At 38.0% G+C, this 27,038-nt stretch overlaps 1 protein-coding gene across 14 annotated transcripts in view; it reads right to left on the minus strand.

The window, feature by feature from the left end:
* Positions 1 to 468: 468 nt before the first annotated feature.
* Positions 469 to 27,038, minus strand: part of Ppp1r9a (protein phosphatase 1 regulatory subunit 9A) — a 296,248-nt gene continuing 269,678 nt past the window's right edge. For 4 of the 14 annotated variants that reach the window (XM_078040394.1, XM_040291524.2, XM_078040395.1 and 1 more), the window contains 6 exons: positions 22,504 to 22,591; positions 22,323 to 22,406; positions 11,988 to 12,300; positions 9,998 to 10,117; positions 8,001 to 8,183; positions 469 to 6,648 (listed from right to left, as the gene is read on the minus strand). In XM_078040394.1, the coding sequence (XP_077896520.1) occupies positions 6,436 to 6,648; positions 8,001 to 8,183; positions 9,998 to 10,117; positions 11,988 to 12,300; positions 22,323 to 22,406; positions 22,504 to 22,591 (1,001 nt within the window). In that variant the 3' untranslated portion in view covers positions 469 to 6,435. Of the gene's footprint in view, positions 6,649 to 8,000; positions 8,184 to 9,258; positions 9,283 to 9,997; positions 10,118 to 11,987; positions 12,301 to 22,322; positions 22,407 to 22,503; positions 22,592 to 27,038 lie in introns of all 14 variants that reach the window. The other 10 variants (XM_078040401.1, XM_078040396.1, XM_078040398.1 and 7 more) reach the window with 5 other exon arrangements.

Consider the following 27,038-nt stretch of genomic DNA (forward strand, 5'->3'; position numbering starts at 1 on the left):
TATTCTTCATTTGTTACAGCCCAGTTTCCTGAATCTTGGTCTTGGAAGTAAACTTTAAAATCACCCTGTACTGTAGGACAGGCTCATTCCTGCTTAGTGTGCTCCTTGCTGTGTGCGGCTGACTGGTTAATGGATTGTCACAGACCTTTGTATGGCTGAGACGTATCAGAAACCTTGATGGTGAAGCCGTGACAGGGGAACAGGAAGATGGGCGAGGGAGCTTTGACTGGAGGCTTCACTCTTTTAACTTTATGCCCAGTTCCATAATTGGGCTTTCAAATGTAATTCTAGCTGCCAATTTACACTTTACCAGAGTTAAACCTTATTTTTAGTTTCATTTCCATGAAAAATGTGCACTTTGCTCTTGATTGATAGATGTGTTTTGACAGTTAATACAGGTTTACCCAGTCAAGGCTTGTTTTAGTCGAAGGTGAAAATGGAAGAAGAAGAAAAAAATTATGCGACCGATCTCAGTATTTCTTTTTATTGCATTCGTTGTTTAACAACAATAATACTCATTGGCAAGAAATTTATTTACACTAACAAATTAAATTTAACACAGGTATTTTTAGGTTGGTCAGAAAACAAAGGACCACTGTTATATTTTGTTTTGAATGCCTCTGAAAACCAAAGAGTAAGGAATGTCATTTGAAACAGTACATATTAACCAAGCACAAGAGAACAATTCAGACATGGCACTATTGTCTCTTCCATGCAAATAAATGAATAGACATCAAAATGTACAAATTAAAAGTTTCAGGTAACATGCTACTCACACTTGCTGGACTCAAAATTATTTTCAAACAACTTTTTCTTATTGATATATAAAGAAAGATGAAAATGAATCAAATTCTTACAGGAGAACAGACTTTATTATCTTTCATTTTTCAGCTGCCCAGTTTTGTAATATGTAGCAGGTGTATTAGTGGTTTGACTGCAACACCATTAAAAATACAAGAGCAGTAGTTGTGACATCAAATAATAATGAAGGAAGCATCTGCATATATATGTAAGGAATTTCACCAAGTACTAACTCAGTTTGATGTTGTTGGGAGGTGTCATCTAGCTGGAGTGCTTCTTCCCACTTTTAATTATCTCTGGCCAATTGTTCTTTCATGAACAGTCGACTGATCACATCCTTAATAGAAAACCTGGATGTATGAATAAAAGAGCTGAAAGAAACAGACATGTACACCTTCCAACAATATATATTCACAACCACCTGCATTATTTTTGGTGACAATCAAAATGCCATTATCAGCACGAGATGACCAAAATGCCATTACTTGGCACAAGAAGTCAATAAATGGTCATGTGAGGGCAACACTGCCATCAGAGAGCCAGTAGTTAGTAACTAAAGCTACTGATTATGTCATTTTGGAAGTGTGAGCCAATGCACAAGAACACACAGTGCAACTTTTAGCCAAGAAAACTGTAGTCTGCCGTTGAAAATGCCCAAAGCTACATAAATGTCTTCTGAGCTCTAATACAAAAAAAAAAAAAAAAAAAAGAAAAAGAAAAAAGGAAAAAAGTGCAGTCTCCACACCAAAGCATTAACCAAACATTTGAGAAGATTTTAGCTTACTAGAATACTAAATATTTAATAAATCAATTTTATCAAAATATATAAACACAGAGAAAGGTAAGTGCATTTAGTAGGAATACCTACATTAAAATAAAAACCCTCTTAAATCTATGAGCCATTCAATGTATAGATAAGCAAAAAGTGGCAATAAGGCTCTGATTATAGCTCCTAACTGGCATTACCAAGTTCCACATACAGTATTTTTTTACGCCTTGTAATTGCTGCATATATATGGGTATGGTGGAAGATAGATTCACACAGATGTAGTTCTGAATACCTACACAGTGGCATGCATGTTGTGGAGTAGTTTATTGTTCTCTTTTCCTTACCTCATAAATACTGCTGAATCTCTAGTGCTTTGGGGTTGGGTAGGGCCAAGGATTGGAAAGCATCCTGTTTTGTTCCTCCCTAACTCTGAGGATCTGGAGACAGGTTACAGTGGTGCTTGGTTTATGCTGCTCACATATGTGAACCCTCAAGTTAAAACCATTCTCTCAATAAACCCACAGTTTATTGTCAGACCCTCTGTCTACCATAAATAGATCTTGTTTTCACTTCTTGGGGAAAATTTATTCTTTAGGTTTTTTCTTTTCTCTCCAGCTTCTCAGTCAGGCCTATTCTACGCTGCTTCTTCAAGTTATGAAAATGTGTTGTTTGGTGTTAATTTTTCCCCAGTGTTTGGATCAAGACTAAATTTCCTGAGACTTTAAATACTCAAGACAAATGCAAACAAAATCTGCTAGCATACCCAGGCTGGTTTTCAGGAGTGAATCACTGAGCACATTCAAATTTCCCGTAACATTACTTTCTTTGGAGAATGTACCCTCCCCTGTCCTACCATCATGAGAAGAGTTCTGGTAGAAGACATGGACATTTTACTGATGGACTTTATCCTTAATGGCTTAGCTTTATAACTGTGCACAGGTTAAAGAGGCGAACTAGAAAAGATGGAAAGCTGAGCTTTTCATTTCCGTCTTCCTTTTTTCTTCAGAGAACAATGAACCCTTTGCATTAAAGTGGGTGCCACAAAGCTCTGTGACTACTGTCCACCAAAATGAAGTGCCCCTCTACTCCAGCTGTGTTGGGAGTACCTTTAATGACAAGTGGCATTTGAAAATTCTTAAATATCTCAGTGTAATGAGAGGGCTGTGACACACTCAAAGTGCAGATGTTTCTCTTATAATTGTTGGGACTGCTTCCTCCAGAATCTTCTTGAACATTATTGTTAAACACTGAATATCCTCTTGAAGCTTAGTCTAATCTTCCACACTTATAAATGAATTAGCACATCTATAAAAATGCACATTTAATTTACCTTTTGGTTGTTGTTGTTTACAATGTAAACTATAAGCACATGTTAATCCTGCTACACAAAGAACTTCAGTGAGAATTCTTTGTCCTCAGGGAAAGACATGGGGTGAGTTGCCAGATCAAATGACCTGTGGAGGTCTCCTAGGTTGGGCCTGAGGTATTTGGGGATTTCAGGTTAAATGACTATAGGGGCACAGGCAGTGGGAAGGGCTAATTTGGTTCTTACTTTTCCTCCTGCTACCTTGTTCCCAACAACAAAGGAGCACAAGGTGGATGTACCCACTCTGTGCCAACTGAAAGCTGAATTTGGCATTAGCACCTATCATACTGCAATTATTGACTGCTGTGGTTACAGAGGCTGTGTGATGTTGGCAGGTGGGGACAGGTTTCTGGCCTACCTGAATACAGAAAGACACTTCTGATTCATTGTGTGTGTGAGTGTGTGTGTGTGTGGGGGCACTGAAGGGATGGAGAACAAGAGAAGTATCCCATAACTGTGAGTTACTTTAAGGGAAATGGTCTTAAGCACAGTAATCTGTTATAAAGTTCTTTAGTGGAAATCCTGATCCAGCTCCCATAGTGTTACCTACTGCTTAGGCTCACTATTTATACCCCCTCCCTCCAAAACATCACCCATACCCCAAAACACTTCTGGCTATAGTTAGAGTCATACTGAGCTGTCCCTTACTAAAATATAGTACACGGTAACCAGATAATCCCTTTTTGTTCATTTTCTGATAAGGAAAAAAAAAAAACCTGCAAAGTCTTTAAGGTTCATAAAATAACAATTTTGTGTTAAAGTATATGAACACTGAAAAGTACTAGCATTAAAGGAAGATTGTGCAAGACACCAGAACCTCAATTAATCACCATGCACTATAGTAAAAAAAAAAATAGTAAAACAAAATGCTCACAAGATCTGAGGTCCTTCACTTTGTTTTCATACCCTTGTATCAATCAGTTTATATTTCATTGTTGGGCAATCAAATCAAGTTCCTTTTACAATTTTAGCAGTTTTAAGTAGTAACATTAAAACAATGCATTTAGACCTAAAATTACTACAATTAAACTTAAAAAATCAAAACGGTTATAATATACATTAAATGATTTGAGGAACAAGAATTTGATTTTTAACATTATCAGTATGACTTTGATCTAAACACTGAAGTATGCAAATAAAGCTATAATAAAGAACAATACTTCTAAGACATTTAAGAAAATACAATATAATAGATCATAAATTATGGGCAAAGACAGAGACTTATAGACATTTCAATATATACATTCATTTTCAAATATTACTGAAGTGTAAACATAACTTAAAATAATCATACCACTCTTGAATACAGTGAAACCTCCAGTGTGATCCAGGTTACTTTTTCTTCAAAGAAAGCGAAAATGGCAAAAATTTACAATAGCAAGCACAAGCATTACCAGATTTTTACTAATTTAATCCTCTAGCAGTATGAGGAAAGATTTGCTGAATTTTGTAGTTCGTTAATAGTTGCTCCTGGTTTCTTGTGATGTTAATAATAGGAAGCACCAGACATTTCTAGATATTAATAAGTATTGAGTATGGCAGTTTCATTATCATATCCCAAATGAAGATAGACAGAAAAACCTAACAGTGCCTCTCCTAACTGTAAAAGCTACTATACATCAGTGTTTCTGAGGAATGAATGTATGATCTGTACCTGGTGACAAAATCACTGAAGCTTAGCAGACCAGACCATACTGTGGCAGAAAAGGAATCAGACCTTGAGGAAAGAATAAGACAATACATTTCTAGTTCAGACAATTTCAGAACTTGGATATTAAAAATAATAAAAGTTAAATCTCACAATGTTAACAATATTAGGTGGGGCTATATGGCAGGAGTCCCCTTACACTGTTACTGTAATACTCAAGAGCCATCTCCTATGCTCTGCATGTACAACACTTCAGCATGGACAACGCTGAGGACAGAGCAAGACCCAGTGTCACAAAAGAGGTAAAATACTTATCTAAAATTTATCTGGCCTCAAGTTGTACTTTGAAACTTGTCCATTGGAAAGTGGATGACCTCATTTTTGGAGCCAAAGCAGCAAAGAGAACAAGATACATAAGCATAAAAAGCAAAACAAAATACAAAAAAACCCCCTCATCATTGGAAATTTCTCGATTAGTTTATCTTCTCCTCTTTCTGCCCTAGTCTCCTACACTCAACTAAGTTTGGTGAAATACTGAAGTCCTTAATACTGGCTTTAAAATAAGCATAAGTTCTTCTACTACCAAAGTGTATCCTATGTACTGCCTTAAACAAACTTCAACTGTAAAGTGGAAATCTCTGGAGTATGGTAGAGAATGGCTCAGAAAAACCATTCAAAATATCTCTAAAATGTAACTAACTGACAGCTCTGTTTTATAGGAACGTTCTGTGTGCTCAAAAAAATTGGTTCTCTGGTTGAATGTTACTCAAATCTAAATTTTCTCTAACTGATATTTCTATTTTCCTTAAAAGTGAGTTTGTTAAAACACTAACTGAGCCCACTTGGGAAATTCTGAGTAGAAAATATGTGACAAGTTCCTGACTGTGTCATAGGCAGGCTGAAGACCAGCCAGAATGTTCCCCAGGAGAGGAAACCTGAAAATGTTGGTTTCCTTAAAAATCAATTTCCTGTTCAATTTGTTGTGTGTGTGGGACAAAGGAACTGTGTTGTGTTTGCCAGTGTTGCTGAAATACTGAACCTACAGTGGTAGCAAAGTAAACAACATATCCCAACATCCCAAGGCTACATTAAAGTTTGACTTTTTTCTTCTTTGTTCAGCAACATCTGGAGGATAAATGTTACCTTCAAACCCCAAGGTATACCCACACCACATTCTTAAGGCTTTTATTCTCTTCTATAGTTAACGAATAACTATGATTCTCTTCACTTTTTCTGATGCCCAGCAAGCAGGATTGTGTGCTTGCTCTTTCCCTTAGGACAAAATTATGTGGCACAACACCCATGCTTCCACAATGGTGCTGTTCTCTGCCCAGACCCAGGACGGAGGGGGACCTCTTCCCACACATCAGACTGGACTCTGCAGCCCTAGAAGCAAATATGTGTCCTAGATCTCATTGGCAGGGTGCTCTCTGCCACACAAATACGTGCAAGGGCCTAGTTTCAGGATCCTACACTGAAAATTCCAAGTGCTACATGAACACCAGGGGGGTGTCCTGTTCTCGTGGCAGGGTCATGCTGGTTTTCCAGTGACACAACACGCCCAACACAACATAGGATGTTGGTAAGTAGGACAGGAGAGCAACACAACTACTTTGTGTCTCTCCCAAATGAGATCTCTGGTTTGTTAACAAACCAAAGATGGTTTGGGGTTCTTTCAGGGGTTAAAATTAGGAGTGCATTTTATTATTGCAGAAAATGCAGTCATTCAACACACGCTTCCTCAGTCTGTCTACAGCAGCATTACCCCATCAACAGTTTCTTTTTCTGGAGGAGAACAGGGCAGGAAGAGGGAAGCCTTCTCTTGAGCATTCTCACCCTCTGGAGGGTGTGCTACTGTTCACCAGGGCCGTCTGTTGCGGTTGATGTCATTTTTTCCGACTTTTTGGACTTCCTCTGCATCTGCTCTTGTTCCTTCCTCCTCAGCTTTTCTCTTTGTTTTTCCATTTTCTCTTGGGCCTTCCGAGCCTTCTCTAGAGACATCTTCATTTCCTTCAGTTTTTTTTTAACCACAGCTCGATCCTGCGATGATGCCATTCCAAGAGCCTGCAAAGGAAACACGTGCACAAACTGAATGGGAAAACTGATGGCTGCTCTGCTTCTTATGAGAAATAACATCACAATATGTTCAAACTTGTAATTGAAACATGGATAGAAGAGGTCAGAGTTGACATTATTTATTCAAAGTTTGAGTACATTGGGGGTTTGTGTTTTTTTGTTGTTCTTTTATTCTATGAAGTCTCTTGCAAAGTACACCCTAAAGCTCATTAAGAAAATGCTTTCCAATTGGTTTTTAATGAGTGAATAAATGAAAAAAAGATACAATCCTTCTTCTCCAACCTTTGTGCTATAAACATTTATAGGCAAAAGTATTGCTAAAGTATTTCAAAGGGTAAACATGGGCACCGGCTGTCACAGAGGGCTCCAAGAAGGACAGAGAAAACTGAAATGGTTTCCTTTCTGCCAGTGTAGTCATTTACAAGGAAAACCAAAAATGTCTTTGGGGCCAGAATGCTCATATCAGCATAACCAGCCATTCTTTCCCCGTGGGCAGACCTGCAAGGGAAGCCTGATTGTAATGAGGTTGCTCGGTAAGCCTAGAATTCAGAATAAGGGGAGTTGGTTGCATACTTTAAATATTTCATGACCTTCAGCATCAACAGCAGGATGCATCCATCTCCCCAACAGGGACAGCCTTGTCAAGGGGGCCTTCATATTCACAAGCTATTGATTGATCTCTAACCTTTTCAAGATTGTCAAGAGCTACTCATCTATTGGTCAGCCTAGCAGGGGGCTGGGGCAGTGGGCAGAGGGTGTATGGAGCTGGTTGTATGCTCTTTTTTGTCCCTTTTCCACAGGAGTGGGTGCCACCTCAGTCCCTGAGATGGACCAGACTCCTAGTGAAAAAGAGAGTGTGATCCAGGTGGAGGGAAGACACAGCCTGCATATATTTAAGGAAGAAAGTTCTGGGGAGAACATCATCCCAGTTTTAGAGTGTCATGTAGGGAAGAGGGAGTGTGGAGGAGAAATGAACAAGGAGAGGAAGATTCATGGATCAGGGTCTTAACTTCAATATGATGAAAGTCCACAGTGGCCATTATTAAAACTCATACTACATAGGAAGTAAGCAGAGTTAATAAATGGGCCATGTGTTGCCACGTGAAGCAATGGAGTGGGTCCCTAGCACTCCTGAGCAGCCTACCACTCATTTCAGAACCCATGATGGACTTTCTGAAACTTTGTTTCCAACTCAGAAATAATTCATCATCCTTTCTACTGACTGTTGAGGGAAATTGTCTCTCCAATATGCAGAAGGCTCTGGGCTAATGAAAACATTTTAGGTGCTACAAGTAGTACAAATCATACCTGTAACCTAACACAGACAAATAATTCTTTACCTTAAGTTTATTTCCATCCAACTGCAGGAGCTGCTCTCCAGTGATGTTTTGGGCACTGAATTCAGAGACATACTGCTCCAGATTTAGGCTCATTAACCAGTGAGAAACCTGCTGCACACTCCATTCATGAACGGCCCGACTCTGATACTGACTGTGTTTGGGAGACTGTCCATCATCAAGGATCTGAGATAGGAATGTTGCAGTGTTGTTAAAGGACCAAAATGCTATGGTTCCTATTATGCTATCAAAAGGAATTTCTTAACCTGCTAGAGCCGCATTTATTTTTAAACCACAAAATGATAATGTTTCTAATATTGTTAAAAAGAAATATGCTTATTACTTATGTGGTTTTAGGTCTATGGAAATTTAAAAAAATTCCCCCAAATAAAGCACATTATTAATGTAGGAAGTTTAATATTGAAAAAAAATACACTCTAATGTTGCAAGCTTTTATATCAAAACACTCTGGAAATAGCAGATGTAGAAAACAAATATTTCATAAATCTCTACATGCAATTCATCACTCTGCGTTTATCCTCTGATAAGACATTAAAGTTTTATAAAAACACATTCAAAATATTGAGGTATCTTTCACTTGGAAGAGGAGAGCATTAACCCCTCAAGCTTTCTTATGGGAAACTTTCCAACTATTATTTCACTGAGCAGCAAGCAGACTTGAGAGGAAGGTGGGGCAGATAATATCTACAATTACTTTCAATACACGAGGAAACTGAGGCTCAGAAAGTCTTTATGATTTGTCCCAGATTACACAGTAAGGAGCAGAGCACAACAGTAACTGGTTTGTTAAAAAAATATAGGCTCTGTATAATATTGCTTTTCATAGTGTAAAGGGGCAGATTGCTTCCTACAACTGCTAAGCTGAAAGGAGATGAAGGCAATGGAAGGCTTCAGAGGAAAGACAGGAGTCACCTTGGTGACCCACATGAGGAACACAGAGGAGGGGATGGGGTAAGCTGAGATGAAGGCAGAGGAGATGTTAAAGAATGAAAGGAGTCAAGGTAATGGGAATAGGAGATACATAGAGGGACTTGGAGGGGGGAATTAGAACCTCTTGATTCAGGAACATCTTTTGGCTAAGATATAGACAAGGGCAGGGAACAAAGTTATTTAAGACAAGGAAACTCTCTACTATGGAGGAAATTGTTCTTGTATTGTTTGATTTAAATAATTCGTAAGGATAAAAAAGCAGGTTCAAACACTACCACGTAAGGCACCACACAGCCCACTGACAGCTCACCTCGTCATCTATCATATCCAGGCTCTGAGTGAGGGGCAACAAAGGAATCAAGAAGAAAAGGGTTATAGAAACAGGACATAAAACATCAACAGTACACAGTTTTAATAAACTTAAAATCATGCCAGGCTTGAAGAATACAGGCAGAAAAGTTTACAGGGAACAGAAGTTTTACAAAACAAAAATCATGTTAGAAAGAAATAAGCATGAATATTTAAATAAGAGGAAAAATGTCTTTACTTATGTTGTGTCTGCCTGCCCACCTCCACCCCTTTTGGGGAACCAAATCCTTAATATAATTTCCTGCCTCTCTTATAAACATTTATCTCCTAATAATTCTTGGCAATGCTCACCATGACCCTTGCTTCTAAGTAAGTGGTTCTCACCCTATTTTCCTTTCTTGTCAGAACTATTGCAATGATTCCATCAGGATCCACATGAGAAGGAACAGCAGAATTTTGGTGTGACCATGGTAGAGGCAAGGGAAAAAGGGAATGGACAATTTGTGACCCCCCCTAGGAGCGGAGCTGTTTTTGCTCTCCAGGTCCCAGCCTCCCCACTGCAAGTGACCCTGAAATCAACACAGTACTCTCTTGATGAGAGAGAGGGAGAGAAATCACGAAGACTTTATATAAATACAAAGCCACGATCCTGCTGGTTTCTATGCAATAAATTATCCTAAAAACCATTTTCCCAGTATATTTTATGAGACAACTGTCTGATCATAGTGTCACTATAGTACCTCATCTGATGACAGTGCTAAGGACTGAGAGAGCCCTGGTGTTTTGGGTTCTGCTCCTAAGCCACTCAGGTCTGCAGAACTGGTACTGCTGGGACTGAAGTCATCGTTGAAGGTAAAATTCTGGAAAAACAAAGGAAGCTCAGTGTTAAAGGGGCACAACAAGTGAACCAGAGGCAGGTGTGTTTCCAAGTTCTCAGAGGTTCTTTATAAGCCATCTCAGAAGAAACTCATACTGGGTTTGGTAATGACCTTCAACTGGCCAGTGGTTGAGAATGCTGTGTCTTTTGTGCCTAATTGAGAATTCTGGTGCTTTCTCCATCTGATGAAAGGAGAGGTGTTTTAGAGAGATGATTCTTCAATCTCTCTCCAAGGGTACAGAATTCATTATCCTCTGCTACTGCTCAGAGGAGTAATATTAATAAGCCTATCTTCTTTGACCCTAATCGTGATGAGTAACAGTGTAAGTAAAAATACAAGATGGTGTGGAGAGGCTGAGTTATTAGGAACAGATGGTGATTCCTATCAGGAAGGTAGCTGGAGCACCCCTGGGAAGGAGTACATGCGGCTGTCTGTGATAAATACTGTGAGAAGTGGCAGATTCTCTCCTGGAGGTACCCTTCAAGATGATAAGTTCTGGGGGAGGACACAGTCTGACAACACTCTGCATGTTCCATGCTGGAATGAAACTCTCATGGCACCAGCAGACAACCAAAGAGGCTGGGCACAGAACAGACACATGGGGCTGGAAATCAGCTGGGGCTGGGGAGGTAGAATATGTAAACAAGACTTCCCTGGAACATCATTAACATGTTCAGAGAATATTATAATGAAACTTAACAATGGCTACCTAGCTGCATTCATGAAAACATTTTAAACCAAATCTGGAGACTTCCTCAGTACATGATGATGGTAGAATTACTCAAACAACGTTTAAATGCCTCAGATTCAATAGTAAAAGGCCCAGATGTCAAAACTTTTGCTAATGCGAGCAGAATGGCCCGATTCCCAGGAACTCTGTGCAACTTGGCCAACAACCATCTAGTTTCATGTTCTACTTCATTAGAACTTAGACTGTTAGTTTTCCATTAGGTTCCCTTGTATTGGGTTAAGTTGATTATCCAGAATAAACACTACATCAGAGGCTAGGATACTGAGTGCCAAACTAATTCCAAGATTTGCTAAAACTTCAGAAAAGAAGTTTAAATCAGAGCACATGGAGCTCGGTCAGTAGAACATTTAAGCAGCAGGGTGTTTTAACACAGAACGTCACCATCTGGTATTGTCAATGGAGACACAAACTCAGGCCCCAGTCAAAACCCTTTGAGCTGTTAACCTCAAGGAAAGAATTAAATTCAAGTAACATTAATTACACGTATCTGTTTGAGAAAGAAAGGTGAACATAGAAAAAAGGAGACCAAATGACATGTGAAAGTTAGCCACCATATATATACGTGTTTCAATAAAATGTTAGATAAGGTTTGCAGTGTCATGCTGGAAATAACCATCATGCATTTAAAAACAAATCACACCCATGCATATAATTCCTAATTCTGTGAAAGTTAAAGAACTCTGGTGACAAAATTACAACAGCTGTTCAGCATGGAAATTTGATATGAAAAGGAGGAAGAAGTATGGTGCCAAGTCAGCACTGGTTTGTTTTAAGGAGTTTCACTCAGATGTATCAAACACATATTCAGTCCCGAATTTATCGGTTTTCCAGTAAATCTTGAAGAGCATAGCAAAATAGTTTTATAATGTAATTTAGATTACTCAGTAAACAGATCTATCATACTGTTTCATGATTTGAATGTATCTTTTCCCAGCATGGCTTAACTGTCAAACTCAGATTAAATAGCAGTACGTGAAAAGACAGGCAAACCAAAGAGAAATGTACACTCTAGAATGGAACAGTGTTAAAGCAGGTGATGGTTAAGTGAGGCTTTCTCTTCCTCACACAAGAAACACCACACGTTGCTTGTGGCTGTGTTACCACACGGTTCCTCGGATCCAGAGCACACACAGGTTGAGGACGCCTTCCAAAGACTGAACAGAAGAAGGGGTTTGGGTTTTTCTTGTTTGCTTTTTCAATCCATGTGTTTTCTACCTTAGACCCCGTTTTATCTGAAATTAGAGTCTCAGGAGGAGGCTGAAGGGGACTTGTAGGTGAAGGCAGGTTCCTGAAGGAATAGGATCCTTTCCGGCTTTCATTAAACCAGGAGAAAGGCATGCAAGGGGAGCGGGTGGAGGCCTGAGCTGCGGAGGGCGGCTTGGCTTTCCAGTTTTCCAGCCTGCCTCTGAAGATCCTGTTTTGTGAAAAGAATGGATGTTAGACAAAGAAAGGCAAAAGGCTTCCTGAAGCAAATTTTGAAAGGACTCTCAATAGCTTCAGTAGTAACTGCTTGAGAAACTGTTCTACTCAGCAGAGTAAAATTTTGTGCTGTAACACTAACCTTAATAGTTACTTTTTTTGCATCTAAGTGGAGTCTATGACAATAATCAAAGCTCTTGCACTGCTATTTTTTTGAAATGAATTTTTTGAAATGAATCTCTAAGTGCATGAGGATGAACTAAGACCAGGAGGCGGGCCTGAAGGCACTGCTCTTGGGCCGGCCATCACAGCAGCTCCTTTACCTGGTAGGTACATCAGTGCCTCACAGCAGCTCTCAAATAGCACCCTTCTGGCCTTGCTCAGGACTTGTGTTCTCAAGAATCTAACATTTTAGAAAATGATACATTTAAATAATTTGAACACTTCAGGGCTTGTGATACTTTGAGCACTACTGGCTTTTCATCATCTTGGTGTTTCTTCAAAGGATCAAGACAAGACTTGATGTCCTCGTACCCCCCTTGGAGGTCCAAGGCCTTGCACCTCCTGAGTATGTGGCCTTGGGCATTCTTTTGGTCTCCATTTGCTCATCTATGAAAGGTGTATTTTTATGTCTCTCATATGTGGTTGTTAAGAATTAATAAGCATATGTGAAAGTGCTTTGAAAACTATCAAAATATTAAATTTTCTGTTTATTTTTTAACATTTAAAGGATTTAAAGGCATTCAAGGAACACAGTATGAAAACAGTACCCTTAATGCAGTTACTTTCATATTTATATTTATCTTTTGGTTAAGAGAAAAATAATTATCAGGAACCAAAGTAGGAACAGACAATAGTTTACATGCGTCATGGAAGAGAGTCTGCCTCAATATGTCCAAGTGTTATTTCATGGAATGTCTATTATCTGATAGCTGTTAATATCACAACAGATTCCTTCAATTAAAAGAGGCTGAACACCATAGCTAGATAACTTTCTGTCTCAGATGTATTCTGAATTTTAGTCTTTTCACATCTCATTTCAAACAAACTTTGAAATATATTTCAAATTGACATAAATAGCTTAACTCCTAAAAATTCTAGCTATTTCCAAATACTGTGAGAATCAAATGGGACAATAACTGAAACACCATTTTATAAATTGGAATGCAGTATACAAATATAAAGTGATTAGAAGAATGACAACTAAAGATAATGGAGAAGTCAATGTGGTTTTGGGAAAACATTGAGATCAGCAGTTGGGTGAGCAAAATTGTTGGTCATATTAAAGATTTCAAAAGATCTGATGTTTTAAATAGAATATTTAAAAATGGGAGTAGGAAGTCTTCAAGGATAATAGATAAATATCAATAGAGATGTATCAAACATCAAATTCATCCTCAAGTCTAAACTTAAAAAAAAAGTATCCTTAAATCTAAATACTTATGTCATAAGACACAGGAGTGAACTCAAGAAGCATGCGAGCAGAGGCAGACTGGTCTGTAAGAAGCATTTTTTAATCCGTTGGCCATGGACAAGTCTGATAAGAACCATCTGGTGCAGCTGTTTCCATTCAGATCTTGGGCACCCAGACAATGAATTAGTACTGGAGGAGGACAGCAGAGGAGTCAACCTGGATTCTGTATTTTAACCAGTTTGATCTGATTCAAAGTTTTTAATACTTTATTCATACTATCCAGAATGCAAATATAATTATTTGTGAAGAGGGAGAAAAGCATTTTATTTTTTCTGATAGAAAATGGTTGTACTGGTTCCCGATGCTGGAATTTCCCCCTTCCACGTGACACCATGAAAATTAGATGCCATTCCAACCTTGGTCTTCACTGTAGTTGGGGAACTTCTAAATCTAGGTTACAGAAGAAAGGGAGAACTGTCTCCCAACCCTTCTGAGAGAGGTGGGGGGAATCTTACATCTTAATATCCTTGAATTCAATTTGGGAAGGACCTTGGGTTCTTAGTTTTTGGAATGTAAATATTTGATTCTAAGTTGAAGATAAGGCAAGTGACTCCAATTTTACAGCCCTGGCAGTGCCTGTATGGAGCTCCATCATCTCATTCCTCCTGCTCCCTCATCTCCTAAGATGTCACCACATACTTCTGGGGAGGTAAATCTCTCTGCAGTTCTATCTATCCGGTCATAATTTAACATCTAAGATTGTCTTTTAGCGTAGATCCCACATTCCATTAAAAATGTTAAAAATACTCTGTATACATATCTAAAAATATGTCCTCTTGCAGTCCCACTCTTGTAATTGGGCATATCTGAGGAAAACTGGACCTTAAGATCATAATCACTTCTGGCTATCAGTTTCTGAATCAAGGGAATTTTAAAAAGAGGCTGAACACCATAGCTAGATAACTTTCTGTTATCCAATAAATTTTGGTAGTGCTTAAATAAATGGCTATAATTTAAAGTTTATAAAGAGGCCATAATTAACAGCAGCATGATAATCTCATCCTACTTCCAAGTGAATGTCTTTGTAACAATGCATTTAGGCCACCACCACTTCCTTTTAAAAAAAATAGGCAAGAAATAAGAATATTGTTCCTGAAGTGTTATTCTTTCGCTTTATTTGAAAAGGACTTTTGATAGTACAGATCCTGGCAGGACAACATTAGGAAGAAAAAAAATCTGAAGGCTACATCTAAGTAAACACTTTCATAAAATTATCTCTAACAGGAAAATATTTAAGATGAATAATCCCATGTGGACTTGTAATATCCAGCAATTAAGACAGGTCCTGTGGCCATGTTGTTCTTATACCCTGTGGTGAGCAAGGTCATGAAACCCCAGCCTCTGCTGATACCCAGAAGCTTTCTTATGTCACTTCATACACCAAGGTAATAGAAGACAAGCAAGTAGAAATGGTTGAAAGACCACTTCCAAGGAGTTAACCACTGTCTCCATAACTGCATGCCACCATATTTGGGATACTCTGAAGAGTGTTTTACATGAGGCCTGGCTGTGAGGCTGTCTCCTAACTCCCTCATTTTTTTATCTGTGACTTTAAAACTCCATGACCAATGGAGCATTGTGTGCTTCCTGGCACCCAGATGAACTGAACAGAGGCATGCTTCCATTTGGTTGGACCTACAGAAATGGAATTCTCATTTTAAAAAAAGAAACATAGCTGGGTTTGTTGGCGTATGCTGTAATTTCAGCAATGCAGAAGGCTGAGGCAGGAGAACTGCAAGTTCCAGGTCAACTTGAGCAATTCAGCAAGACCCTCAGCAACTTAGTGAGATCCTATCTTAAAATAAAAAATAAACAGGACTGGGAATGTAGCTCAGTGGTAAAGTGCCCTTAGCTTGATCCCCAGTACCAAAAAATAAAATAAAAAAAGAAACACTATATTACTTTAAAACTAGAAACCTATCAGTCTACCAACATATACTTTTGAGAATGAATACCAGTTTCTTCCTGGATAAATTGAACTACTGGGCCTATAAAGGAGCAGAAAAGATTTGGTAGCAGATTTTATTTTGACCACTCCATCTGTTTCACCTTGTTGAGAAAATCTTCCTAATTATTACTAATACAAAATCTGTCTTTCCTTCCTTTTTTGCTTCTACCCTTCTTTCCTTTTTTAACACTTTCTTCTTCTTTTTTTCTTTCTCCCACTACCCCTAAAAAAAAAATCAAGATTGGTAGAAATGAATTCCTGATGAATTTAAAAATAATTTCGATAGGATCAAAACAAAAATGTGTTCTGTACTTCCCTATGCTTTTCTTTAAGCTGTATATTAATGGCTTATGATCATTTTTGGAAACAGATCCACAAGTCACTGCTATACCACTGATTATTTTATTGTTAGGAACCAGAAGAAACAATGGCTTCATATTCAGTCTTCCCAATCCAAAGGTGTCACATGGGGTGTAGCACTCACTGGCATTTAAATGGTTTATAGCTAAAAAACATAGAGAAATTAACTCATCTATACAATTTTGAAAACAATTTATCCTGGGGCTGGCATCCCCAAATTAAATTGCTCAGTTAAGAATCCCACAGTGGGGCTGGGGTTGTAACTCAGTGGTAGAGTGCTTGCCTAGCCTGTGAGAAGCACTGGGTTCAATCCTCAGCACTATATAAAAACCAATCAATTAATCAATCAATGTATTGTGTCAAACAACAACAAAACCCATATTGTATCATTTAAAAAAAATAATAAAGGTGCTGGGGATGTGGCTCAGGAGTAAAGCACCTCTGGGTTAAATCCTTTGTACCCCCTCACCCCCAATATATCATTAGAGTTTACAAAACAAAAGAATTATTAAAGGAACACAGAATTCAAGCAGACTGTGAAGGAAATTAATTAAAGAAAGATGATTGCAACCAGAGGAAGAGCTACAGATTTCATTTTTCTAAATCAGATGAAGTGCTTCTGTAAGTTTCCAACATCCACTCAGGAGACAGTTGTAAAGCCAGTTCTTAGGGGTAATAATAGCTCAGGGCCAATTGTCCTGGACATATATTTCTCCCAGACCTGAGTTCTTGTCTAAATCTATGAAGAACCAGCAGTCTGTCTCTGAAGGGACACTGTAGAGTGTTCAACTCATTTGAGATGATGAAAATATTCCCTAATCACCACCAACCCCAACCAACTGGGAAGGTTTAAAATGAAATAGTAAAAGAATCATGTAAATAAAACCATACTCTCAAAACATAAATGTTAACTTTAGGACTAATAAATATATTGCTTAGGCATTTAAGCAAATTTGTGCCATTAGAAATCTGCAAGAGAAATTTGACTATTGATTCTGTCTTAAAATTTTATTTTATTGTGATTTTTGGTGCTGAGGCATGCTAATCATGTACTCTACCACTGAGCTATACCACAAGCCTTCTGTCCTAAGATTTTTAAACTCATTAAAGATCACTTTAATGTTCTAAAACTCATTTTATATTTGTTTTTAACATATGAAATTAGTTAACCACACTGATAAGAGTAATGGGATATTTAGAGTCAAAAAGTTATAATTCTAGCCTTATATTTTTGAGAGTTTTTGTAAACATGTAAATGTGTTTGCTTGTTGGGTATGTCAATCTGTTAGATTTCAGGCATTTAAAGTTCTTAAAATGAAAACTGAATATTAAGTGTAGCTAAAAGTGGGCCAACTCTAGGCTGAATAAATCTCCTCAATAGGGCTGAGCTGACATTACCCAAAGATCACATGAAAGCAAGTGCTTTTGCTGGCCAGGCACAGGCAAAAGTGAGGCGCTTTTCTATTCGGACACATGTATGCATCTTAATCCCCAACTTTGTTAAAAGGTGTGTTTCCACCCAGCCCAATGACTGGTAAGTGGGGCCCTGCCTTACTCAGCCACAGGGTAGAGCTGCCCTCCAGGTACTTGTCATAGCGTATAATCTAAAATTCACTCTCATGCCTTGATTTATCTAAAACCTCTGAGAGAAAAATCATCTTGAAGGATTGCCTGAAGTATAATCCCTGTAGCCCACTCATTCTTCAAAGATGACAAAAGTCTTTCTTGGATGAACAAGACTGCCAGCAAAATATGGATTGAGAATACTTTTAAATCCCTCCCAGCAAACTTCCTTCAAGTATAAATGATAATGATAGCCATTTATGTTTATTAAGGACTTAAAGTGTGCTTAAATGTGATCCTTTCAATCTTCCCAACACTCAAAGAGGGCTGCATGATGTGTGTGTGTACGTGTGAGGGTTTCTTCATCTTACAAATAAGGTAGCTAGGGTACAGAGAGGTTAAATAACTTGTCTAAAGTAAACAGCACAGCCAAGATTTGAACTCAAGTTCTTGACCATTTACTATTATGCTCTTGGCTCTCACTGAAAGGCCACTACGAAACTTACTATGAAGGTATTGTTGAAGTTGATGTAGGTAAGTACCAACTTTACTTTTTACTTTATTTTTCCTATTTATTTTTTTAAAAACTATGTTCTACAGACCATGTACTTTTGTATATAAACAAATTATTTTTGGAACAAAGGAGTAGACTGTAAATAAATAAAAGAATAAACACATGAATATGTGATAATTTATAGACCAGCTATGTAATGAGTTAGAAATCAAAGGAGGATTTTTTATAGAATCACATAGATCAACACTATTCAATACAAATATGAATCTCATGTGTATTTTCTAGTAGATACATGAAAAAAGAGGTAAATTAATTTTAATACTAATACATTTTATCTAATCCCAATGCACAATGTTCTATCAACACATAATCAATATTACAAAATTAATAAGATATTTCACATTCTTTTTTTCATACTGTCTGAATACAGCATGCATTTCTTCCCATAGTACATCTCAGCACAGATAACTCAGGAGCTATATCTGACCAGAGGTGACCTTACTGGACAAAGCATATAAAGGTAGACAAGGGAGCAGGGGCCATGCACTTTTATCCCAACCCATTAATTTTTTCTTAGGAAACCAAGGTGACTTACTCTTGGAAAAGTCAGGACTACCATCTTAGATTTCAGTTCAGTGTGTTTTCCACTTTTCACACACTCAAAGTGAATGAAAATTCACTTCCACAGAGGCATGTAATCTCGCTCAGAGACACACACCTTCGCTCACAGAGCTTCTCCACGGATCTCCAAGGAGATACTTCACTGGTAACAGTGGTCACCTGTTCTGGAGTTGAGGACAGGATTTTATTTGACCCTCAGGTGTGTCCTTTAAGGGATGAATATTCTGATGACTAAATGCTTCCTACTTTTGGTAGCTTCTATGCTTCCCGTTTAAATTGGAATATTCATGGAGCACTTATTTAAAAAGTTATAGAACCAAATCATATTTGTTTGTTGGGTTTATTTATTATGAATATTATTCTCATCTATTTTCTCAATCTGTCTCATGCTGGTCATGTATCTGAATCATTATCTTTCCACAAGGAACACAACAGTGTAAACTGTACTCTAAGGGAGGAAAAATCTAAAATCAAAACCAAATTTAGCAAATGTCTATCCTTCTTAAAAATCAAACAGCCACAGGTTATAAGTGGCTGATGACCTCAACAGATTTTAAAAACCTAGTAAGAATTGGATGAAAAGCCTAAAAGATAAGATTACTAAACCAATCTGTGAATCTCCCTCCTTTATCTGAGAAAGTGGTACAGGGTGAGGAGTCTGTTCCAGACTCTTTTCTGTAATTGCAGTGTGACCCTGTAGCTGATTATACTTATGCCCACCTACCTGCATGGGACCTGTGAAGCCAACTCACTGCATTAAGCTCCTACTGGGCAGGGATTCTGTTCTTCCTGGAATACATTTTCTTAAGTTCTGGGCCCATTATCATTCCATATTAGGAGAACAGAGGCTGTCATTAGATTTGATTAGTGTTACCCAATTACTCCCATTGTGCAAAAATAATTTTTTTTTGAAACAGAAAAAATTTTTTTCTATTCTCATCCTATTTCAATAACATGAACTCCTTTCCATACTGGCAAAATTCTAGTATAAATAATTATAAAATTATGATTCTAATTGAAAACTCTTTTGTAGCAGTGGTATGTGAGGAATTATTTGTGACTACAGAAGTAGGGAGAATCCAGAATTAATGTTTTACAAGGATACCAGTGGCCAGGCAGTAGAAGCAGCAGCCTGCTGCAGGTTCAAGAGCTGTTCTAGCTGTGGTGACCAGGGACCACCCACTCAAGATGGTGGGGATGCAAATCAAGTCAAGATGGCATCTGGCACTTTTCCAGGAGGAGTGGTTTGTGAAGCAACGCCATCGAGCCATTAAGATGATGAGGATTCCTTATTGGCTGACTGCTGTATCTAGATGATGTTAATTAGGTTAAGCTGTGTGTAATTAGTTAAGTATATGTACCTCTGCTGTCTGGCAAGAGGCAGCTCCTGCTACCTTGGGTGCCCGCTACTTTGAGTAACTGGAGGTGACAAGCAACTTGAAGGTTGAAGCGGGAACTACTTTATTGCAAGTGAACTCAGCGGGAACTGATAGAGAACTCAAAGTATCAGGCACCCAAGGTAGCAGAAGCTGCCTCTCTGTAGGACAGCAGAGGTATATATACTTAACTAATTACACACAGCTTAACTTAATTAACATCATCTAGATACAGCAGTCAGCCAATAAGGAATCCTCATCATCTTAATGGCTCCCTGGTGTTGCTTCACAAACCACTCCTCCTGGAAAAGTGCCAGGTGCCATCTTGACTTGATTTACATCCCCAATAAGACTGTCTGTGGCTTTGCTTATGGTACAGCAAGCACTCACCAACACCATCAAGATCTGCTTAATTTTCACCTGAAATCCAAACACTGCTCCCACACAGCCTGTTGGGTTCACACCTCTCTCTTGGTTGGAGTCTCAAAGGGATGAGGTAGTGACAGCCTACGATGCCCAGGGACTAATGGAAGGACAGTCATTCCAGAAGCATGGGATTTTCTCTTCCATTGGGTTTTGTGCATCTCCCTCTATCTTCTTTAAATGGCCTTGTTATTTTTCCCTGAGTATTTTGTTGTTGTTCTTAGTTTTTAAGCACAAAGTAAACTCTTTGCAATTTCTTACTCCAAAGCCTCACAAAGTTAAAAACTGCCTTTGAGTTGCACATTACCTCAGATTTACTTTATTTTTCCTGAGATTTGTTGTCCTCAATGTAATAAAGGTGTTCTACCCTTTCTCCATTGTACAGCATAAAGGAAAACCAGCCAAACAAAGTAATTAGTTTGGGAAATTTTTTCTTCACCCACCACCCATTTTGTTCTAATTCCAAGGAGTCTGAACATTCTCTTATCAAGAAAAGGTATGGTGGTGGGGAGGGTATTAGAAAAGAGAGGGAAAGAAAGAAAAGGACATAGCAGATACAAACTATGAAGTGGATAAATGATTTTGTATCTTTTACTTTGAGCATTTTGTCTGTTTCTTTCATGTCTATAACACTGAGATGATTCCCCAAATTTGCAGAGACATTTAAGCATCAATAGATGCATCACTAACTGGAAATGGCATGGTGGGTTGGAAAGACATCTAGACAGGAAGCACAGCCCCAGGTTTGCATTAAAAGCCTGCTACATAACCCTGAGCAAACCAATTTAATTTTATGAAGGTGCAGATCTTTATCAATAAATCATGGCACTATCATCTATCCTCCCAATCTCATTATAAGGATCAAATGAAATAGTAAATGTAAAACTACTTTGTAACTTGCAAATAATAATAATAGCAGCAAACTATTATCATTACAATTATTTTTGAATACCTACTGTGTGCCAAGTATCATTTTAATTGCTGTACATGAAAACTCATTTAATCCTTATACCTTATATGTAGGTACCATTACCCTCATTTTACATGAGAAAACAGAGGTAAGAAGGGCTAAGTAATTTGTTCAAGGTTTAAAAGGTTTATGAGCTTCAATTCAAACCAGGCAATTGGATTTCAGAGCTTGATGCTTTACTCTTATATAAACCTAAACTTAAAATCATGTAATCTTAGAATAAAATTGATAAAATTTGATGGCATGCTGTTCAATACTTACTTCTATAGGAAAGCTTTTATTGAAAAGTAAGGACAGTGGACAGTACCTACAAATCAATTAAATACCCAAGTCTAGAAAGAAATGGTGGCTGCTCTTACAAGCATGTTTACAGTCCTGATCCCAACAAGGTAATTAAGGGCAAAGTTACTCTTTCAGAGTTAACAAAAAGAAGGCACTAGCATTGTGGGCAGCTAGGCAAAGAATCTGAAATAGATCTACAGAATTACATAGATATATTTATACTGCATTTAGAAAAACATTTATTGAAACTCTTCATGTGAACATAATTCTTTAGTTACGGACCAATGGATATGCCCAAGGCCAAATGTAAGCTATATTTAAAGTAAGACAAATATAAACTGATTGTACAATTTTTCTTTCATCTTAACTCTAGGAATATCACTTAGGCTCAGAGATGCTGACTGTTGATTTTGGTTAGCAATTGAAGAGGGAGCCAGAAAATTCAGGTATAGAAATAAATACATGTTCTTAATCAACCACTCATACCTGCTACCTGCAGAAAACCTATTGACTTCTTTTTCTTTTTCTTTCCATTTTTTTCCTTTGTTGGAATTTCTTCGCAAAGGTGCCCTATAATGACAGCATACAGTCAGAAAGGGGGAGTGGAAATTTCCTCTTTAATACTCCTTTTACAGAGGGCTTGCTTTTTACATCATGAAGTGCTTACCCCAGATCCACAAACTTCCGCCTAATTTTTCCTCCTTGTTTCACCAATGAACTGGATGCCCTTAGTGATTTGGGACATTTGGCATCATCTAGGATATAGACATATATGAAAAGGATAAGTTATTATTTTTTAAAGCCATGGATCAAAAATCAGTGCATATCTGAATCTAAGAAATTTGCCTAAATTCCTAACTGTGGAAGAAGATAATGGATGCCCTTTACAAAAGACACTGGCATGTGCCATGTTGAAAAACAGTCACTTAAGCAGGAGAGGTCCTGTTGGACAGAGGCCCAATACTCACCACTAAAAGTATTAGTGTCAATCCCACTGGAATGAATGAGAGAAGCAAACAAACAAACAAAAACCAAAAACCACTATCACACTGTCCTCTGCTTCAAAGCAGATCTTCCTTTTGTCCTTTCTCTGGCTCCAACTCTTGGTTTGAATGCCTGGGCTCTGTTTTCCATACCTAGCCTTTGGTTTTGTAGCCTCTGAAGAAACTCAACCCACTTTCTCTGTGTCCTCAAAGCTCAGAAGAAAATATCACCTGAGAGTCTAAGAGACTTACAGTGATAGTAAAGGTAAAGTTTTCACTTGCTCACGGCCTTGGACAGGTGAGGTAGAACACAGGGAAGACTCTTAGACAGGAGCAGCTATAAAAGATATCTTTGAAAGGTCCTTCTTAATAGTTGGGTTGGAACACAACTTGGCTGGCCTCTCATGATGTGGAAGACACCCAAATTTCAGTGCTTGGAGCTGCCTGATCTTTACCTCTTTGAGTTACATGGGCACTCTAAAGGGACAGCAGCTGCTGGGGGTTGGGGACACTCCAAAGGATGCCAAAAATCAATCAGAAGAGAGGCCTGCAAATGGTGTTCCATGTCAACTGTGGCACTATTCCACCTGTTTTTGTGTGTGATACCATTCCTTTCTAATTGCCTGTTGGTTTCTGTCTCTAACTTTTAAATTCTTGAATTTTAGGAACTTTCTGGCATGAAGCATAGATAGAACAGGCCTCTTAAGATAGTGTTCAATTAACCTTGAAGGTTAATTTTGTTTACGAGTTTCGTACACTTCAGGAGAAATTTTAAATAGACAACAACATGTATCCTTAAAAAATATGAAGTGCACACACAGTTCTCATTTAGGAGTCTAGCTTCAAAGCTCTTAAGCAGCACAGGACACTGACAAATACTCCAAGGATTTTTAGCAATGAGCATTTCATATTTTTAGTTAATGGTACTCAGATTACAATAATCAATGCCTTGAAAATGTACATAATGAAATACAAGAGTTAGAAATATGTCGTGTCAAAATCCACTTCTAGCTTAAAATATTTATTATGGATATTTGCATCATTACTCTTTGAGTAACTGAATTAAATAGCCACCAATGTGACATACACACACATAAAAAAATATCCACAGACATGGCACAAATGCCTTCTAAGGTGCTTTTGCTAATGGACATTTAAAAAAGCAGGATTTCAATTTTCTTAATAGAAGCTGAAGAAAATAAAGTGATGAATTCTTCCAGATTAATCCTAAAGCAACTCTGAAAGGCTAGGACTGTGCAAAATTAAAAGAATACTGCCTAATTATTTTCTGAATTACAGGTAGCTGGGAGGTATTTTAATAAGTGAAGAGAGGGCCAGCTGAGAAAATGTACATAGAAATGCTCTTTACCTATTAGTGTTACAGTTATTTGGACATCTTAGGACTAAAAGCCTGATTCTGGCCGTCACAGAACCTACTGCTAGGCAACCAAACATCACTATCTGACACATTTGCCAAAGTGTGTTCCAAGGAACACTGAAGAGGTAGGGTTAAATTAATCAAATCCACCTTTAATGCACATGAGAACTTCTAATCCATATACAAACCAATACTGGATTGCCTAGTTTCAGGAAAAGATAAATGTAACATTTTAAAAACTTATTTATTAAGACTTCCATTAGGCTTTTAGAAATTTCTCTAATACTTCTTTAGAAGTCTGAGACCCCAAACTGAGTGGGTTGGCTTTAGGCTTTGGTTATGACAGTCTCCTGTTATAACTACTCAACTCTGCCACTGTGGCCTGCAAGTAAGCACATATAGCTTTCATTTCCAAAGGTAATAAATTATCTACGGCTAAATCCTGAGGCCTTTTCTTGATCTGCATTGTTCTCAATCTCACTGCAAAAAGATACTTGACTGCCCCTTCTTTTATGATGGGGACACCCAAATCTACCTTCCTGCCCTGGCCTATCTCCTGAGCTCATGACCTCCAATGTTTTTTTTTGTTGTTGTTGTTTTTTTAAGAATTAACCATATTTACCCCGTGAAGTCTCTTTTCTTCTTTTCTGTTAATGACAAACCCCATGCTCTGAGGCTAGAAACCCTATGACTAGTTATAACTCACTTTCTTCCCCCTATTATCTAGTCAGCTTATGCTTCAAGGGTTCTTTCATTCTTCTGTTCTGTTATTGACAAGGGTTCTTCTTTATAGCTTATCACCTCTCAGTGTGTCTCATTTAGCCTTCTGATACCTAGTACCCTTTCCTTTTTATTTCTTTGCTCAAAACAAACTTGTGGTTTCCTAGTAATTTGAAGGTATTTCTGATTTAAATTCTAGAGCTATAGACTTAACCTACTACCTGTTCACTCTGATGCTCAACAATTCCCCTGCATAAACAAACTGCTTCAGCCAGCTGGGATAGCACCATCCTTCTCATGCAGGTTATGTCGTTGTGTCTGTCTCTGTGAATGTCCACTCTGCCTTTCATGCCTGCCTTCCTTCCTTCCTTCCTTCCTTCCTTCCTTCCTTCCTTCCTTCCTTCCTTCCTTCCTCCCTCCCTCCCTCCCTCCCTCCCCCTCTCTCTCTCTTTCTTTCTTTCTTTCTTTCTTTCTTTCTTTCTTTCTTTCTTTCTTTCTTCCTTTAAAGTCTTTCAATGGTTACTTTAGTTGTATTTTATTTGTCAAGTTTTATTTACCAACCTTAGCTGGATGTCACCTCTCTCTCCTCTAAGCAATGATATAGTTTTACCATATTTATCGTTACAGAGGCCTAGTCTAATATTTTAATAAGAAGTGAATCCTGCAAAGGTTTTAGAAAGCTAAATACTATTTACCATATATTACTTCAATAAAGATTTTTAAAGGCATGCTGTGTCAGGCAGTGTGCTACTAACTATATAAGCTTAGAATAATAATCTCTAGTATTTAAAAGCAGAAAACTGATAGTGTTTAATTTACTTAACTTTGATTGGTCAAAGGTCCATTGCTATGCAAGCCTAGAGACAAAAATTTTATTATTAGGGTGCTTATATAAGAGGAATAAGGAAAGTATTTTTATGGTTCCTATTGCCATAAAATCTTGTTATACAGACCTCTAGGGAAAAAAAAAATCTTTACTTCCTCTAATTTAACTGACATTCTGTTAGAGACTTATCATTAAGCTAGTTATAATGGGACTCTTTCTATCCCAGTGTTTCTATGGTCCCTCAAATTTGAGGAAAAATGATGACATGCCATTGTGGTACTGACAAAAATTTAAGGAAAAACCCAACTCCAGTTTGAGCATATTGAGAATATTATTTAAAAATTCTAAATAAATGGCAACCAGTGACTAAGCCATCTTCAGAGTTTATCCAGCAATGTGGAGTGGAAAGATACTTCTAGACTAGAAATCAAGAAGATTTTTCTATAATGAGACAGGGAATAAGTATTTTATGTTGGTGAGATACACAGTCTCTGTCATAAACACTCAACTCTGCCACTGTGGCCTGGAAGTAAGCATATGTAGCTGGAAGAGTATGGCTGCATTATAATAAATCCTCATTCACAAACCAGGAAGTGGCAGGGCTCTGCTTATGGATCCTGTCCTAGACAGCTGCATTAGTAGTCTGGAGTATGATAGTACTTCATCCAGAAAATTACTAAATATCATTTACAGGTCATATTCTCTTAGGGACCAAAAATGCAAGGCTTAATATGTGAGGCAATTTTGGCTCACACTGATTGTTAAATCACTTATTGCACGTAAGGTGATGGAGGCAGAAGTAGCAGTGAAAAATTCTCTGAAATCAGAGAGAAAAGAATAATGCACTCTGCCTGGAAATGGAGTGACTGGGCCTAAGACTTCATTAATGAGGTGAGAATTAAACTGGGTTTTGAAGAAGGATCTGGATTTTCCTGGAGTGTGGTGTTAGATGAAATTGTAAGCATGAGATCCAGTCTGTCCCTGTGAATATCACTAAGTCCTTTTTTAGTTTCTTCACTAATGAACTAATGAATTGTAAGAACCACACACATAAATATACACCAAGAGGGAAACCATAGGTTAACCATACCTAACCTCTCTTGAGTCATGTCAAATGAACATGGAAGGCACAGGAAACTCTTTGAGGCTGGAAACTTATATCAAGGTAATGAGAGAATGTGAAGTTTTGACACAGCTTGAGTCCAGGTCAGAATAGCAGACCAGTTTCACACAGCAAGGAGCACAAGGGTTTTATAGAACATTATCCCACTCTGTTCATCAATACTGCATCAGCC

This window comes from Ictidomys tridecemlineatus, chromosome 2, assembly GCF_052094955.1.
Source record: "Ictidomys tridecemlineatus isolate mIctTri1 chromosome 2, mIctTri1.hap1, whole genome shotgun sequence".
Taxonomy (NCBI): domain Eukaryota; kingdom Metazoa; phylum Chordata; class Mammalia; order Rodentia; family Sciuridae; genus Ictidomys; species Ictidomys tridecemlineatus.